General features: G+C 48.5%; 1 protein-coding gene across 1 annotated transcript; it reads left to right on the forward strand.

The window, feature by feature from the left end:
• The first annotated feature begins 937 nt into the window (after positions 1–937).
• Positions 938–5,378, forward strand: MED21 (mediator complex subunit 21). Its single transcript, XM_071551620.1, has 4 exons — positions 938–1,039; positions 1,133–1,247; positions 3,472–3,572; positions 4,736–5,378. Exons 1-4 carry the CDS (start codon positions 998–1,000, stop codon positions 4,910–4,912), a joined length of 435 nt encoding a protein of 144 aa, XP_071407721.1. The 5' UTR covers positions 938–997; the 3' UTR covers positions 4,913–5,378.
• Positions 5,379–18,789: the final 13,411 nt, after the last annotated feature.

Raw genomic sequence — 18,789 nt, forward strand, 5'->3', positions numbered from 1 at the left:
AGGCCCTGGCACAGGTTGGGCAGAGAAGCTGTGGCTGCCCCATCCCTGGAAGTGTCCAAGGCCAGGTTGGATGGGGCTCTGAGCAACCTGGGATAGGGAAGGTGTCCCTGCCCATGGCAGGACGTTTGGAACATGATCTTTAAGGTCCTTTTCAACCCAGGCCATTCCATGATCCTGTATTATGCACTTCTATGTAGTTTTCCAAAATTAACCCCAAAAAAGTTTAAACAAACAAGAGTAGGGCTGAGACATTGCAATTCATGGCTCCTCCATGAGGGTCTCCTGGAGCACAAGTGCTGTGGGGAGAGGCTGAGGGAGCTGGGGGTGTTTAGCCTGGAGAAGAGGAGGCTCAGAGGTGACCTCAGCACTGTCTGGAACTCCCTGAAGGGAAGTTCTGGCCAGGTGGGGGTTGGTCTCTTCTCCCAGGCACTCAGCAATAGGACAAGGGGGCACGGGCTCAAGCTCTGCCAGGGGAGATGTAGGTTGGATATCAGGAAGAAGTTCTTTGCAGAGAGAGTGCTCAGGCATTGGAATGGGCTGCCCAGAGAGGGGGTGGATTCCTCATCCCTGGAGGTTTCTAAGGTTATCCTGGACGTGGCACTGAATGCCATGATCTGGTAATCAAAGTGGGGTTGGATTGAGGGTTGGACTTGATCTCAGAGGTCTCTTCCAACCCAACTCATTCTATGATTCTATGATAAGTGCTTAAAAATCAACTACAAGCATACCGCAGACAGTTTCAATAGCATAAACAGCCGCCAAAACCACATAGCTCTGTATTACTATATCAAAAAACTGCGATCACCATTCCAGGCAGCATCGAAGGGCCCCGGCAGCATCAATCGTGGTTTATTCCATCCATTCCCATGGGAAGCGCTGGGAGCAGTTGTGGAGCTGGAGCTGCGCCGCGGGGTCCTCCGGGCCGGCAGGGGGCGCGCTGTGCCGGCGGAGGGCGCTCTGGCCCGGCGGGACGCGCTCTGTGCGCGGGGAGGCCGCCATGGCGGATCGGCTCACGCAGCTGCAGGACGCGGTGAACTCGGTGAGGAGGAGGCGGCGGCGGCTCCGCGGGACTTTGTTGTTGGGTTTGGTGGTGGGGCGGGTTAATTAACGCGCTGCTAATTGCTGCCGCCAGCTCGCCGACCAGTTCTGCAACGCCATTGGAGTGCTGCAGCAGTGCGGGCCGCCCGCCTCCTTCAGCAACATCCAGACGGCCATCAACAAGGACCAGCCCGCAAACCCCACGGAAGGCAAGTGCGGCCTGGCCGGGGCTCGGGGGGGCTCAGCCGCACCCCCTGCGTGGGGCTGGGGCAGCAGGAGTGCCAGCGAAGCATCCCGGTGTGTTTCGTGCGCTGGTTTCCTTACAGAGGCACAGCAGCCCCACAGGCCAGAACTGCTCCCCATAGGCCTGTTGGACGGGGCTGTTGTGAGCGGTCTGTTAGTCCCTAAAAGACTTTTTTGGGAAGGATTTAGTTCTGTGGATGAGTTTCTCTATGTCATAAACTTTTTGTTATCTATGTTTACCCATGTATTGTAGAATTATAGAAAGTTAAGTTTTGGAAGAGACCTGAAAGATCATCCCATTCCAACCCCCTGCCATGGGCAGGGACACCTTCCACTGTCCCAGGTTGCTCAGAGCCCCATCCTGCCTGGCCTTCGACACTTCCAGGGATAGGGCAGCCACAGAGTTTAATTAAGGAATAATGTCATGTTGGATTTCCCTATTTGTGGTTGTGTTGGTGGCTCTTCTGACTGTGGTTTTCTATGTACTAATGTTTTTGAGAGACTAGAAACTAATCTAAGGCACTGTCATGGTTTAGCCCCAGCTCAGGTCCCAGGTTGCTGCTCTCTCACTTCCCCCTGTGCTGTGGGGTGAAAAAAGGTAAAATTCATGGGTTGAGATAAGAACAGTTTCACAATGAAAGCAAAATACAGTGTAATGTCATACTGAATCCAAAACACAGCACAGCACAACTGAAAAGGAGAAAATTCACCCTGTCCCAGCCAAAACCAGGACAGACACTGCAACTGGAAGCAAACTGAAAGTTCTCTCTTATTTGAGAAATTCAAGTTAGTATTTAAATCAGTCTTATTCTAGTCCAGAATGTTTTTTTCTTATTTTCTTTTTTTCCTCTTCTTTTTTTTCTTTCCTCCACAAAAACATTTTGCCTGTGTCTCAGATCAGGATTTTTCATTAGAATATCAGGGCAGGTTGGTTTGGAGGTGAGTGATGCACTTTCTAGGACAGTTGAGTACTGGAATTAATTGGCAGAGCCAGCTGAAAGGGCTGTTTGCTTCCTTAAAAAGCCTTGCAACTCTTTACAGGTAAACCCAGTGCTGACTCTGAGTAAGTTTTAAATGGATGTGTTTGTTTAGTTGGGTTTATTTTATTTTTTAGGTTTAAATCAAGTGTGTACTTGAGGATGTTAATCTTCTCTGAATTAAGGTCTGTTAGAAACATCCAGTTCTTTCCCACTTCTCAGGGGCAACTGAACTTTCTCAGTGGCAGAATAGGAATTGTTTTTCCTTTAAATTAAAACTTAGTAAATTCTCGTACTAGTGATCTGTTGTTTAAAGTGATTTAAAATACCTGTTTGAATCACTGTCTTTATGTAATTTCTATTGTTCTGGGTTTGGTAGAGGCAGGGATTGAAAACTTAAATTAGTTTTGAGCTACTGCATATTTAATGTAATAACTAGAAGAGTTAATACTGGTATTAGTGATTACTTAACTGGTTAATGGTGGTGGAATTCTGGGTGTCTTCTCTTTTGCACAAACCCAAGCCCTTTATTTAACTATTTACCTTGTTTAATATGGGACTGGAATCCAACTGCCTTCATCTTCTGAAGGGAACCTGCAGAAAAGATGGAGAGAGTCTGTTTGCTGCAAAATCCAGCACTTCACCTGAAATCAGTGAGGACAGAAAGCCTTTTGTTTGGCTCTTTTGTCACTAAAAGCTGGAAACCCAGAGCACGAGGCACACCCACATGTGATGCTGGAAAGGTTTTCTGTGCAGCTGCAACAAAGAGCTGACAGAATTCAGCTGAGGGACTGTTTGCAGGGGCCTGGAGAGACAGGACAGGGGGAATGGCTTCACACTGACAGATTCAGGGTTTAGGTGGGATATCAGGGAGAAATTCTTCCCTGTGAGGATGGGCAGGCCCTGGCACAGGTTGGGCAGAGAAGCTGTGGCTGCTCCATCCGTGGAAGTGTCCAAGGCCAGGTTGGATGGGGCTCTGAGCAACCTGGGATAGGGAAGGTGTCCCTGCCCATGGCAGGGGGTGGAATGGAATGATTTTTAATGTCCCTTCCAGCCCAAACCATTCTGTGACTGACTCCAGTATGGTTGAGTTCCCCTCAGTGGGGATCCTGCTGTTTCCTCAGTCCAAGAGAATTTCCCAGCCCCTCCCCCCTGGATGCTGTAGCATTCCCTGAGCAGATTTCCAGCCCCTCACTGCCCTCTCTGTGCCCAGAGTACGCCCAGCTCTTTGCTGCCCTCATCGCGCGCACCGCCAAGGACATCGACGTGCTCATCGACTCCCTGCCCAGCGAGGAGTCCACAGCGGCTCTGCAGGTAGGACTGGGCCTCAGGAAAACATTCCCAAAGGCAAACTTCTTCCCTTTTCTTTTTAAACATGTTTTTTAGTCTCTATGCTATGTAACCTTGAAAAAGGATTTCGATGCAAGCCTGAATTTTTCACAGGGAGCTGGGGGTGTTTAGCCTGGAGAAGAGGAGGCTCAGAGGTGACCTCAGCACTGTCTGGAACTCCTTGAAGGGAAGTTCTGGCCAGGTGGGGGTTGGTCTCTTCTCCCAGCCACTCAGTAATAGGACAAGGGGGCACGGGCTCAAGCTCTGCCAGGGGAAATTGAAGCTGGAGATCAGAAAAAATTTCTTTGCAGAGAGAGTGCTCAGGCATTGGAATGGACTGCCCAGACAGGGGGTGGATTCCCCATCCCTGGAGGTTTTTCAGCTGAGCTTGGCCGTGGCACTGAGTGCCATGATCTGGTAAAGGGACTGGAGTTGGCCCAAGGGTTGGACTTGATGATCTCGGAGGTCTTTTCCAACCCAATCCATTCTATGGTTCTACAATAGGAGTAGCCTGTGGGTGCTTTGTAGTCTTAGTGCAAATACTGAACTTGCATCTAGTTCTAAATAGGGTTATACTCAGTGAGAATATTTTAAACTTAGCTTTCTGTTAAAAGCATTTCTTTTAACATTCTATCACAACACCACAATACTGGAAACTGCTCAACCTTTTTCCCTCTCAGCTGTTTAAATATTAATAGAATAGGTAATAGAATCACAGAATCATAGAATCAATTGGGTTGGAAAAGACCTCCAAGATCATCACGCCCAATCCTTGATCCAACCCCACTGTGATCACCAGCCCAGGGCACTCCGTGCCCTGGACTGGTGATCACAGTGGGGTTGGATCAAGACATGGTGGATTCTCACTCGGTGCCACATCCATAGAATGACAGAATGGATTGGGCTGGAAAAGACCTTGGAGATCATCAAGTCCAACCCTTGGGCCAACTCCAGTCCCTTTACCAGATCATGGCACTCAGTGCCACGGCCAAGCTCAGTTTCAAAACCTCCAGGGATGGGGAATCACCCCCTCTCTGGGCAGCCCATTCCAATGCCTGAGCACTCTCTGCAAAGAATTTGATCCTTGCGCAGCAGTCTCTTTTGGTGTCCAACTCACGCTCCTTCGTTTTCCCGTTGTTTTTCCCGAGGCCGCGAGCCTTTACCGGCTGGAGGAGGAGAACCACGAGGCCGCGGCGCGGCTGGAGGAGGTTGTGTACCGCGGGGATGTGCTGCTCGAGAAGATCCAGAGCGCGCTGGCCGACATCGCTCAGTCCCAGCTGAAGACGCGGAGCGGCACCCCCAGCCAGCCCTTGGCCGAATCGTAGCGCCAGAGGGCAGCGTGTTCCCGCACAGCGCCGTGGGAATGCCGCGGGATGCGCCGGGAATGCCGCAGCCGGCCCCTGGCAGTCCGTGTTGGCAGAGCTCAGCCTGCGTGTTTCGTCTCCTCCTGTAGGATCGGTGGTGCTGCTCTGGCATTGTGTGTATTGATGGGTGTTTCCTTGCCTTAAGGGACTCATTACTGAGCTTCCTGTTCCAAACTCGGATGATCGTGGTGTGTTTTTTGTGAGGCTCACACAGGCACACTGGAATTTGCCAGAGTTCCATGGAGACAGTGGTGTGATCACAGTGGTGGCCCTCTGTTTTAATTAACAGGAATGGTATTTAAGCATTTGTATCACTGACTGGCTGGTTTACCACCCTGTGCAGAGCATGTAAAAGGGTAAGTAAACCGTGATGTTTGCAGAGTAATTGGCACCTCATTTACAAAGAAATAAACCTGCAGGTATCTGATACTGGCGTTTATTGCTGTTTGTGCCTCACAAATGGGCCTGTGACTCCTTTATTGCCACTGACAGGCTCTTACTTCCTTGTGCCACGGTCTGCTGATATTCTGCTTTCTCTGGCAGCTGGAGAGTGTCTCCAAAGCAGGAAGTGATAAGGAAGCATTGGATCCCTGGGAAGGAATTAATGAGGAAAGTAACTCACTAGGTAATGTTGCTTTTCAGCGCTGCCCCGTAAGTGCTGGGGCATGAGCAGCAGGACTCCTGTTGGCCCCAGAGTGTTCTAATCACTGAGGTTTTGCCCTTTGTTGTAGAAATACCAGCATCTCCTTTGATACTAACAAAAAAAAAGCCAACACTAAGCCAGCAGTGTAGAGTTCAGTGCATGAAGTTGGGGTCAAACTGTTGGTCATTTTGTGTAAATGTTTTCAAATATGTCTTTAGCACCCTGATTCTTCAGGAATCGGATCCATCCTCTCACTTGCCTGCACCAGTGAAAGAAGGGCAACACAGCACAGAATACATCTTGTTTTGAGAATTAAAACATAGAAAGCTGTTCCTACCTGTAACCAATACTGAAAACACAAGCATTTAATCAGACTGGCATGTAATTAAACATCTGTGTGTCTGTAGTTAGGAATTTAGTCTGCTCTTGTGAAACTCTTGTACTACCAGATTCTGCAGAGGGAAAAATAGTTGCTCTTTTTTCCCTAAGAAGCAGTGTAGTGTTTCCATGAGTGAGGAACACTATAGGATGCACCACTCCAAGTCATTCTTGCATGTTGTGTTGCTGCAGTAGCTGTTGTGAATCTTCGCCTGCCCTTTCCCACTCTGCAGCTCAGTCAGTAACATGGGTGTCTCTTGTTTTGTTCTCTGACTAAAAGAAGGAGAGAAACACTGCTTGGTTTGGGGCCTGGAGATGTGGATTCCTTTGCCTTCTATCACAACGTGCTGCCTTGTCCAGCTGCTGCTGTTGGGGTTTAAACATCTCTGTTTGAAAGACAGTGTGTTGTCTTAGTGATCTCCCTGGAGGTACTTGTGGAAGAATTGTAGGGCAGGCAGGGTCAGTGTGTCTGTACCATTTAAGACCCCTGCTTTCAGTACATTAAAAAAAAGGAGGGGGGAATCATAGAATGGAATGGGACCTTAAAGATCTTGTTGTTCCCACCCCCTGCCATGGACAGGGACACCTTCCACTCTCCCAGTTCACTCAGAGCCCCATCCAGCCTGGCCTTGGACACTTCCAGGGATGGGGCAGCCACAGCTACTCTGCCCAACCTGTGCCAGGGCCTGCCCACCCTCACAGGGAAGAATTTCTTCCCAATATCCAATCGAACCCTGCTCTCTGTCAGTCTGAAGCCATTCCCCCTGTCCTGTCACTCCAGGCCCTTGGAAACAGTCTCTCTCCATCTTCCCTGTGGGCTCCGTTCAGGCACTGCAAGGCCACAATGAGGTCACCCCAAAGCCTTCCCTTCTCCAGGCTGAACAATCCCAACCCTCCCAGCCTTTCCTCCCAGCAGAGCTGCTCCAGCCCTCTGCCCATCTTGGTGTCCCTCCTCTGGCCTGGCTGCCACAGCTCCATGTCCTTGCTGTGCTGGGCCCCCAGGGCTGGAGGCGGCTCTGCAGGGGGGTCTCCCCAGAGTGGGGCAGAGGGGCAGAATCCCCCCCTCCCCTGCTGCCCACACTGCTCTGGGTGCAGCCCAGCACAGGGGGGGTTCTGGGATGGGCCATGTCCAGCCTCTCACCCACCAGCACCCCCAAATTCTTCTCCCCAGGGCTGCTCCCCTGGGTGTTTATTCCCATCCTGTATTGATGTGTCTTCCCAGAGAAGCCTTGGCAGCCTCCAAACTTCTAATAGTGGAGATAGGGGGATAATGTGGATAACAAACCCTACACAGGAGCTGCTGACACACACAGAGGTTACCTGAGAGCTGTGCAAGGAAACTTTGGCTGAGACAGGAGAATAGATGGAGGTAAATCATCATGGGAAAGAAACAAAACAAAAGTATTGAGCAATGGCTGTGCATTATGTTGGACAAGGAGTCCTGCCCAGGGAGTAAACTGTGCTTTGAAGAAAGACAGTGCAGAGCATAATGGAAAATTCCATTGAAAAACAATCTCAGCCACTTCAAATGAGCAGGAGCATCTCATGCTGGGAATCCATAGACCCCACTGGCAAAGATGTTGGAATCAATCTAGTAAATACAAGGAGCTGATCAAAGCCTTGTATTCTTGGCTATGAAGAGCTGTGCTCAGAGGAAAGCAACACCTCCCAGCAGCTGCTCTCCTCTTCAGATGCAGGAACACAGAGGAGTTTGTGCACGTGCTTTTAAAGATAGAAGTGCATTAGCATTAATTCAACTTTGTGCCTGTATGGAGTTAACCTTGGATTACTATTGCAGATGGGGGCATTGAAAGTCCTCACACCTATGGGGGGTTAGGAAAAGACAAGGCCAGGCTCTTCACAACTAAATTTTGGAACACAATGTCCCCAGAGGAGCTGGGAATCCTGGGAGTTTTTCCAAGACTTGGCTGCTTAAAGCTCTGACCAACCTCATCTGACCTCCCAGCTGACCCACCTCTGTGCAGGAGCCTAAACTCGGCACCTCCCGAGGCAGTTTCAGAGGGAACTGAGGGAATATCAAGGCATGTTATGTGCCCATTTTCAAGAGGCAGTTCTGAAGGACAGAAGACTCGAGGTCTGTGGTGTCACCTCACTCCTGTTGATGTGGGGGAGGCCACGGAGTTGCCCTCAGGTGTGGTGTGAAATTCCACGCAGCTCGACCCAAGTTTCCAACAGGTGCCCTTGGAGAGTGTGATATGCAAAATCCACATCCTACACTTGGAGAAAAGCGATCTGTCACATGATGCTGAGTCACTGGGAGACAAAGGCAGGCTCCTCCAGAGAAAAGAACTGCATTTGTGTTTTATATAGCTTGGGATGGAGCCTTACATAAGAAATAATGAGAGCCCAATTTCCAGGCACCAAACCACAGCACAGGTTTATTCTGGCTTACTCTTTCAGGTCTGTGGGAGAAAGTTGGAATTACTTTCATTGACTTCAGAACAACTTTTTTCCCTGTAACCCATGGTTTAGCAACAAACAGCACAGAAAACGGAGTTTGTAAACTTTTTGTCACGTTTCAAGTGTGTCAGACACTGTTTTAGGTGCAACAAACAGCACAGAAAACAGAGTTTATAAACTTCTTGTCACATTTCTAGTGTGTCAGACACTGTTTTAGGTGCATCCACAGTGGAAATAATCCTCAGAAAGTTTCTGTTTTAATGCTTTCAGTGTGACATGATTTGTAGGAGTGGAGCTTCACAATTACTGCATGCTGTTTGTGTATGCTTAGGTGCAGGTTTTATGTTTGTTTTTGTTTCTTGGAAAGCCCTGTAGGAAACTGGCACATTAGGAGTTTTATATTCTTGCTGTGCTGTACTCAGCCAGCACAGCCAAGGAGCCAAACACATCCCTCTCCTGCTCTGAGCACAAAGGACTTCTTACTTTATAGGTATTTAGACCACCATCATATTCTTCTGAATTCCTGTTTCTAGCTAACACTCAGTGTTAACCCAACAGTACAAACAGTTCTTCCACTGACTATTTTAACTTAATATTTCCTTACTGTACAGATTGCCATGTCCTGGACTTGGCCTCTTTAGCCTTAAATGCTTCACTGAAGGCCTAAATGAATTAATTTTGTGAAGTGGAAATGTATAGCTGAGTAGGGGCTGTGTATCATTTCCATTCCTCCTCCACCCTGCCCACTTAAAAAGAGAAGATTGGAATAGCAGCCCTTTTTTCAGGAAACAACAGACTCCATCCCATGGCTGTGTGGGAAAGCAACTGGCTGCGCTTGGGAGTGTGAGAGGAAAACCCTCATTGTTGTCCCAAATCGGGATCCAAGGGAGAGTTGTATCCTAAAAAGGACACCACCTTGGAAGCTGAGAAGTCTCTTGCACCCAGACCCTACTGGGATTGTGGATGTGGAGCTTCTCCAGGTCCTGTGGAATGCCGATTAAGAAGGAGGAGCAGCCTGACTCTTGGTGCCTTCCCTTGGGAAAACAAGGGAGGGGAAATTAGAGTTCAGTGCTGAAGAAGGGGAATGTCAAAGGAAAACTCAGGACAGGACTGCGACACAACCTAACCTAATGAAGTGTGACTTTCTGAAAGGAAAAAATAGAGTTCCCTCCATGCTGCAATCCAGAGGCACCAGGGAGAGGGTGGGCTGTGCTGACGGTCAGCTGCCATCTCAGTTTGAATGCTCATGTCAAACACACTTTAAGCCAGTGTTAATTTGGAAAGCTGGGCAGTTCTCACCTTCTGCAGCCAAGCCTGACCACTCCCTCTCCTGGGAGTTCAATGGCCCTAGGACCGAAGGGAGAGCTTTGGCAATGAGGTTTTCACTGGGTGGGCATTTAAATCTGCTGTCAGAAAGCTTTCTCTTGGGCAGTGGTGCAAGGAGGGGGCAGAAATTTGTCCAGCTCTGCTGTCAAAAAGCCAGCAGAGTCTCCCAGCTGCTGACAAAGGGTGGTTGATGGAGAGGAAGCAGATCCTGCACTTCTGTGGGACTAAGTATGTGAGTGTAAAGCTTAGAAAGCATCCCAGCTGTCCCAGGCACCAGAAAGTGGGGCAAGTGCTTCTCTGTGCATTTACTGTGTGATTTATGGGGGGAACTGATGGGAGGGAAACACTGCAGTGAGGGAGAAAATCACACCTCAGTTGGATTCCTGAGGGATGCATGATGGGTCCTCCTTCCCCAAAAGGCACCAAGTCTGGATGGAAAATTAGGGTTGTAAAATTACACGGTTTAAATTTGTCCTGTGGGAACCAGCTATGGAAAGGAGCCTCCAGGGGAGCTGAGTGATCTGTTCCAGCTTGCTCTGGGCATCCAAGAGCCCAAACCTCAGTGCTGTGGCAGAGGAGAGCTGGCACTCCAGGCACTGCCCGAGTCCTGAGGCTCTCCGTGTGCCAGACAGAGGCACAGGGAGCACAGAGAGGGACCTGCCCTTACCTGTGCTGTCCCACAACAAGGGGAATCCTCCCTGTCACTCCAACAGTTTTCCTCATCTTGCTTCCTCTGCAGGTATTTTGCTGCAGCTGAGCCACATTCACCTGTGGGGTTCCTTCCACCTGGGCCTTAATTGACCAGCTAAGGGTAATTAATCCCTGCCAGCCTCTCTCTCAGGAGAAGGAATTAAGGAGGTGTTTTAACCTGAGGAGCGAGGCACCAATGTTCTTTTCACAGAAATTGTGTCATGAGCTTGTGTTTTGTGATTTAAGGAAATCCCTCAGCATCTGTAGGTGCCAGGATTCCTCAGCTGTGGAACTTGTTATTTATCACCAGGTCATATTTAGTTGTCTGACAGTGTGTGTTGACCTCTCCAAAGTCCTGACTTTGGTGGGCTGTGGAATACACAGTAAATTATAAGATGAAACATGGGAAAACTTTGCTTTCAGAGGAACTCTGTGAGGAAGAATCCCATGGAACAGCATCACAGATACACCTGTAGTACTTCCAGTATTTATGGCTGGGGCTTTAGTCTTGTGGTGTGAATTAATCCTGCACTAAACTCCCCGTGGTGAGGTGCAGTTGGTCTTGTTTGCTGTCACCTCTTCCTGTGCTACCCTGTCCCGTCAGTCCCTGTCCAACCCAGGCACAGATCCTGATCTCCTCGGTGCTCAGCCTGTCCTGGAGATGCATTGCACTGTCCCTCTGAGGTCAGAGGGAGCCTGATTCCCAGAAATGGGAGTGCAGGACTGCCCTGGAATGCTTGTGAGGAGACACTGCAGAACTGTTAATTCTCCTTTTTCCTCATGATTCACGATCCTGATGTGCTCAGGAACTCCTGTCCCAGACACAATAGCCCAGCCGTGGCCCTTGCCAGGAGTGCATTGTTGTAAGATTTTAACCCTCCTTGGCCCAGGGGTGTCAGGAATTGGTTACAAGTCCTTGTTGGCACCACCTGCTCTCCTTTCTTCCAAAATACTCAGTCCTTTCCTGGCACCTTCAGGTCATGTGGTCTGGAAGAACACACAGAGTTCCAGAGAACAAAGTGCCTCTGTTAAAACTGCTCGTGGAGCTGTTTGCTCACAGTTTTCGAGTGATCCCCTGCATACAAGTCTGGAAAACACTCAGTTCCACACCAGGATTTTCTCTCAGAGATGTTCCATCTCTCCTGGAATCACTCAAAATCCAGAGAGACAGATTGGGAACGTGTAGATGTGCTTCATGTGGGAGTCAATGTATCCAGGGAAAGCAGGAGAGTTGTGGCTCCCAGTCCTTGTAAAAGTGAATACACAGAGTAAACTGGGAAAGGAATGCAAAGATTCCCCAGTCCAATAGCTCCAGGTGCTGAGCAGGGATGTGAATAATCCCATTTCAGAGGCTTCAAGGAGTTCTCTGACTCACTCCACAGGAACAGACATTCCAAGGGATGCAATTCCTGCCTCTCTTAAGGGTGGGTTGGCTTGACCTAAATACTCCCTTAACAGATCTGAACCAGGAACAGCCGGACTGGGTGGCAAATTAAATTAAATAACCACAGAACAGTTAATAAAAAACAGAAAGTGAACATTTTGTTATTGCAAGAACCCTCCTGGCACCATACCCCATTGAGGGATGAATGTTAAACACTCCAAAAAGCAGGAAACAATTTAGTGTGGTTTTTAAATCTTGCATGCCTTAATGTTGCAAAGGATTGAGATACACAATAAATAAACCTTGGGAAATGGGAATAAACTGGGGGGAAAAACACCCTGGTTGAGTGAAAGTTTGAGAGCCAGAATATGTCAAGAAGGTGCTTTAATTCCTCTCTGTATTAGTGCCCCTGCCACTGCTCCAGCTTTCAGAAGTGTATCCCTGTCACTGTCTCTAGTCTGAGGTAGAAAAAGCAGAGTGGGATGACTCACAGGTGTCTGGAAAGGGCAAACCACTTCTCTCATTGCTGCTTTCATCACAGTATTTTCATGAAATTACTGCAGAGTGGTGTCACCAAAGGGAAATGCCAACCCCCAGGAGCTGCCTACAAGCTTGTCTTTATTAGGAAAGTTAACCAGTCTGGGTTAATGGTTAAGCTGACCAGACACTGCTCCCTAATCACAACATTTTCATTCCTGCCCTTCTGGAGAGGCCGTGGGAAGGGGGTTTGGCAGCCTGACATACCTCCCAAACCCTCTGTGTTTACTGATCACATGGGTTTGTAATGCCTACTGTGTTAAAAATATCTCCAGGTGCTGAGGAGAGACTCCAGGGAGCTCTCAGATTCCCTCCACAGGACAGACACTCAGAGGGATGCAGTTCTTGCCTCTCCTAAGGGTGGGTTGGCTTGACTTAAATACTGAAATAGGAACAGCCAGACTGGGTGGCTGATAAAACTAAATACAGGACAGAGAACAGAGAACAAAAGGTGAAGAGGAGGCTCAGAGGTGACCTCAGCACTGTCTAGAACTCCCTGAAGGGAAGTTCTGGCCAGGTGGGGGTTGGTCTCTTCTCCCAGGCACTCAGCAATAGGACAAGGGGACACGGGCTCAAGCTCTGCCAGGAGAAATTGAAGTTGGAGAGCAGAAAAAACTTCTTTGCAGAGAGAGTGCTCAGGCATTGGAATGGGCTGCCCAGAGAGGGGGTGGATTCCTCATCCCTGGAGGTTTTTCAGCTGAGCTTGGCTGTGGCACTGAGTGCCATGATCTGGTAAAGGGACTGGAGTTGGCCCAAGGGTTGGACTTGATGGTCTCGGAGGTCTTTTCCAACCCAATCCATTCTATGGTTCTGTGAACACTGTGGTTTGTTATTGGTACTGAGGGCATCACACCACCCTTTAGAAACCTCTCTCCCTAAGGCTGATGAGATACCACCCAAGGACTGGGGGGGTGGGTACCAGGAGAGAATTTGGTCCCCTCTGCTCCTGGGCAGTGAATTCTGTGCTTGTCCCACCCTATTGACACACTTACAGCAGAAACAAAACCATTTTTCCTTCCCTAATTTCTTTCCCTGCAGGTTCCTGTGAGCTGAGAGTTCCCTCCCAGCCAGGCCAGCAGCTGTCATGGGGTGACAGTGACATCAAACTGCTCTCAGACATTTTTGGGAGCTCTGTCCCCCTGTGATTTCAGGCACAGCATTTTCCTGGTGGCATTGCTGCTCTCCTTGGATGGCAGGCAGAGGCTTTGCTGAGCTTTTTAGAGCAGCTCTGGCTTTTTCAGGATGCAAAAATAAACCTGCCTTTCCCTTTCTTGGACTTATTTCTTAGGAACATGATCTCTGTTGATGGAAGAGGTTTCCAAAACCTGTCAGGAAGCATTTTAAGTGCAGTGCATTAGTCTTGACCCTGATTCAGCACTTCCATATGGGCACAACCTGGGAAGCAAAGGCTGTTGGCCATTTCTAAAATCCAGCATTTCTGTACCTGGGCAAGCCTGGATTTTGCTGTCAAGTGCTCTCTGGATGCCCCAGTGACAACTTCTGCTCACAATAAGACTCTTCTTGTCAAGTATTTGATCCATAAAGCAAAGGCAAGCCAGGGTTGGTAACTGGAGTAATCCATGCAGGAGTGATTTCACTCCTAAGCACATTTTCCAACTTTATCCCTAAATACCCAAAGCCACCCTTTTCTCTCTGTGCACATAAATTTGTACACAGACACCACCCACATGTACAATGCTTGTCTAGGAACACAAACCCCCAGTTGTGTTCAGCATTTTCATATTATTGGATGTGTGGCTGAAAGATGAACCGTCAAAAAACCCCCAAGGAAACTGGAATTGGATCATGCTGCTTAATTAAACCAGATTTCCCTGGGTTGTGCCAGCTGAGGACAGAGCAAGTGAGGGCCACCAATCCCTGAGGCTTCGCTGCTGTCCTTCCATCTCCCTCTCTCTCTTTTCTTGGATCCTCCTCCACTTGTGTGGGATTTTTTCCCCCCCTTCCCACTTGTCTTCTCACAGGATGTGAGTAAGAGGCACTGAAGTCAAAACTGAATTACTCACTTCCTCCAGCAGGGAACTCAGATCCACCAAGTGTGAGTTCTGCAGGATCTCACAAACATTCCTGTGCCTGCTCCAGAGTGGGAATGAGCTCTGAGGGAGCCTAGGGAGGTTCTGAGGGAGCCTGGGGAGGTTTCTACAATTCCATGGGCTGAATCAAATGCAGGAAAAACCCCCTCTCTGAAATGCTCTTTAATGAAGACTTTTTTTGTGTCTGGAGAATGAACAATCCCATGGAATCAACAGTCATAATTTAAAACCTGATGTTATTACATAAATGATGTGGTTTCATGGAAAAAGGAGCATCATTTGGTATTTACTTTGAGGTTTCTTTATTAGTTCTTGCTCTCCCTACACAGCTTTGCCCAGGAAATTGTTCAGGGGCTTTCTAAAATAATTATTCTGGAGCTCGATGGGCACCAAATTTTGTGTTATCAGAGTTACAAACATGATCCAATCAAATCTTTGCATCCAAACAGTTCCAGCCATCCATGGACTTCCAAGCCCATGAGAAATCTCCTCAGGTGCTGGAATCTTTCCCACTCCAGGAGACCCTGAAGGCCACCAGGAATGAACTTTACCCTTCAAACCCTTCCCTGCATCTTTGGATATTTCCTCACTCTTCCTCTTGACTTACAGACCTTTCTGAGCCGTGACCTTATGGGCCCTTCCTAAATCCACTGTGGAGCTGCTCCCAAACAACAGCCAGTGCTTGCTGTTAATCAAACCAGTTCTTTCCCTGGTTAAAAATCATATTGAACCAAAAAAATCTTGGAAAAGTCATTGTAGGCTTTTTTTTTTTAACTGTGGGAGAAAGGAGAGCCACCCATTAGGCAAAGTCTAATTATTTTCCCCTTCTGGAATCATTTTTCCTTTGCCTTAGTTATTGTTGGGTTGCAAACCTTTGAAATAAAAATATTTTCAGTATTATTCCAAGTCAAAGCACTGGATTGATTTTTATCCTGGAATGGTTTGAAACATACCAGGAAAAGAAGGTGGGGAGGTCAAAGAAAGGGCAGGAAAGAGAATTGAAAGACCCAGAAAGAAATGGGGACATCTTTTGAGGATGCAAAAATGCCTGAATTTTTCTAAGAATTCTGTGTTTGCCACAGGTAAATAGATAAACAACAGGAAAAGAGGAAGGGCTGCTTAATTCAGGCTGTATGTTGTGGGAAAAAAGAATAACTGAGAATAGACAACACTTGGGGAGACATTTGGGGTTGAAGATGTGTCTACTAAAGATGTGACTCCACTGCTCCTTCAGGGACAAGCCAGGAAAACAGGATTTCTGACACCCCCCCATAAATGTCTCAATAAAGCCAAAGCATTTGGTGTTTTATTCTTATTATTTCTGAACCAGAAAGCCCAGGGGGGAAATGATTTTTTTCTGTGCTGTTAGAAAGCAGAGTGCCCTTGTGTGTGTGTTTATACAGCCAAAAACCCCACTTGTTTTGTAGCTTAATGGTCACCATTAAACAAAGATCATGGCCACAATATTGAGTTATATTTAGGGACAAACAGAAACACAACAAAGGAACAGGATAGTCTGTATTTTGTCAGTGTCTGGGATGTTTTTAGTACCTATTTGTTGTTGCTGTGTTATGGGAAAGTCACTGAAGCAGAAATTATTCTTCACTGCTCCATCTCCACTCCACAGGCTCCAAACCAGTTAAAACTGACGTTCCAGATTAGCTGTGGAAAACTCTGCATGTGTTGGGAATGATTTTCCTCCCAGCCCACCATTTGTCACTGTCTGGGAGGTAAAGTGGGGTTGAGCCACCACTTGACCTCCTGCTTTTCCTTCTAGGAATCCTTGGCTAAGCCCAGCCAAGTGGGTAAAACCCCACCCAGGGTTTAAAACCCTTTTTCTGCTTGCCAGCTGTAAATTAGTTTTAATTCAGATGCTCTGCTCATTCCTTGGATCCAGGAAACCCTGGGCATCTCTTCCCAGCACAGCAGTGCCACAGGGTTTCCCAGTTTCCTGTGGAAACCTGGGAGCCTTGGAAGCCAAGGGAAATATTCAGCTCAACTCGACTGTTTTTCCATTCTCTTTGGAACTATGGGATGGAGAATTCAGGTGGATGGAGCCAAAGAACCCCTGTGCATCCAGTCCTTGGGAAACAGCTCCTCCTGTGGTGGCAATTCCATGGGAACAAGGCCAGGACACTGGAGCTGCCATTCCCTCCCAGGGCTTTGCAAATGTGAGTAAATGGGGCTGCTTTTGGGGGTGATTTCACCACTCAGATACTGTTAAGTTTTGCTCCATTCCCTGCACTTAGACAGATACACCCAAATCCACTGCCACAAAAGCTCTGGATTAGGCAGGAATTTGGGATGAGGTTCCTTGGCTGCATCAGAGCAGACTTTGATTCTCTCCTGGCACACGTCCACACAAACCTGTCCCACACGTGTCAGGCTCTCTGAGAGCTTTGGGTTTTCCATCTCAAGCCTTCAGGATCCGAAATTTTAGAGGGAATCTTGAGATTGGATGTGACAGTTTGCTGTGACCTTAATGTGGGTCAGCAGATGAGGCTGCACCAGGAGAACTTCCTTCTGTGGTCAGGGAGGGGAGGCAGAAGCAGAAGTGGCTTTGCTTGTGCCATGTGTTTATTACACTGAGAAATGCAGAAATACAGAGTCCCTGTCTCTGGGTCCAGTCCTGTTTAACATCTTTACTGATGATTTAGATGAGGGGATTGAGTCCATCATCACCAAATTTGCTGATGACACCAAGCTGGGAGGGAGTGTCGATCTGCTGGAAGGCAGGAGGGCTCTGCAGAGGGATCTGGATAGACTGGAGAGATGGGCTGATTGCAATGGGATGAAGTTCAACAAGGCCAAGTGCAGGTCCTGCCCTTTGGCCACAACAACCCCCTGCAGCGCTCCAGGCTGGGCACAGAGTGGCTGGAGAGCAGCCAGGCAGAAAGGGACCTGGGGGGACTGAGGGACAGGAAGCTCAACAGGAGCCAAGAGTGTTCCCAGGTGGCCAAGAAGGCCAATGGGATCCTGGCCTGGATCCAAACTAGCATGGCCAGCAGGCCCAGGGCAGTGACCCTTCCCCTGGACTCTGCCTTGGGGAGGCCACACCTTGAGTGTTGTGTTCAGTTCTAGGCCCCTCAGTTCAGGCAAGAGATTGAGGGGCTGGAGCGGGGCCAGAGAAGAGCAACGAGGTTGGTGAAGGGACTGGAGCACAAGTGGTGTGGGGAGAGGCTGAGGGAGCTGGGGGTGTTTAGCCTGGAGAAGAGGAGGCTCAGAGGTGACCTCAGCACTGTCTGGAACTCCCTGAAGGGAAGTTTTGGCCAGGTGGGGGCTGGTCTCTTCTCCCAGGCACTCAGCAATAGGACAAGGGGGCACGGGCTCAAGCTCTGCCAGGGGAAATTGAAGTTGGAGATCAGAAAAAACTTCTTTGCAGAGAGAGTGCTCAGGCATTGGAATGGGCTGCCCAGAGAGGGGGTGGATTCACCATCCCTGGAGGTTTTTAACCTGAGCTTGGCCGTGGCACTGAGTGCCATGATCTGGTAAAGGGACTGGAGTTGGCCCAAGGGTTGGACTTGATGATCTCGGACGTCTTTTCCAACCCAATCCATTCAATGATTCTATGGTTCTAACTGCCCCTTCCCATCACTCCATCAGCCTCTTCCCATCACTCCATCAGGTGCTTCGGGGAAACTGTAAAGTGCAACAAAGGGCATTTATTTATTTCCTTTTGCCTTCTCTGTCTGATAACACCCTGAGCTGACTTCCCACAGGTGGCATTCCTGCTGCAGCTGTTCTTCCAACAGGAAAATATCAGCCACTTCACCACCTTACCCCCTCAGGGAAGCTTTTCCAGCCCAAATATTTTGGTGTAACCACAAGACAAGGTGCTGGTTGTGTCCTGTTTGACATCCCACACCCAGGGCAAAGAGACTCCTCAGTCACCTGAGATATCACCCACCAAAGGTAGGCTGGTTCCATCCCTCTACCACAAAAAAGGGCTCTGTTGGGCAGCAGAGCAAGGAGAGGCAGCAGGAAGAAGTTCCAAAGCTGAAGGCTTGTCCAAAGGGCGAAAACAGTAGCTTAAACTCTGGCAGATTAAATGTAAAGATGCAAAAAGGGTGGCTGAAAAGAAGGAGGAAAAAAATCACAGAAATTATCCAAACTAATGATCTTTTTTTTTCATTGTTTTTTTATAGAATCACAGAATGATTCAGGTTGGAAAAGACCTCCAAGACCACGGAGTCCAACCTGTGGCCCATCACCACCTCTCCAGCTAAACCAGAGTGCCACATCCACTGGAATGGAGCTCAGAATTCCCTGTGGAAGGAACATGGAAACCCTGCAAGAACTGGTCCACACAGTGTTCCCTTCTCTTCTCTTCTCTTCTCTTCTCTTCTCTTCTCTTCTCTTCTCTTCTCTTCTCTTCTCTTCTCTTCTCTTCTCTTCTCTTCTCTTCTCT

This window comes from Pithys albifrons, chromosome 3 (assembly GCF_047495875.1).
Source record: "Pithys albifrons albifrons isolate INPA30051 chromosome 3, PitAlb_v1, whole genome shotgun sequence".
Classification (NCBI taxonomy): domain Eukaryota; kingdom Metazoa; phylum Chordata; class Aves; order Passeriformes; family Thamnophilidae; genus Pithys; species Pithys albifrons.

Coding starts and splice junctions, on each gene's coding strand:
- MED21 (XM_071551620.1), top strand. CDS start 998: ATGGCGGATCGGCTCACGCAGCTGCAGGACGCGGTGAACTCG. Junction 1,040..1,132: donor TGCAGGACGCGGTGAACTCG/GTGAGGAGGAGG, acceptor TGCTGCCGCCAG/CTCGCCGACCAGTTCTGCAA. Junction 1,248..3,471: donor GCCCGCAAACCCCACGGAAG/GCAAGTGCGGCC, acceptor CTCTGTGCCCAG/AGTACGCCCAGCTCTTTGCT.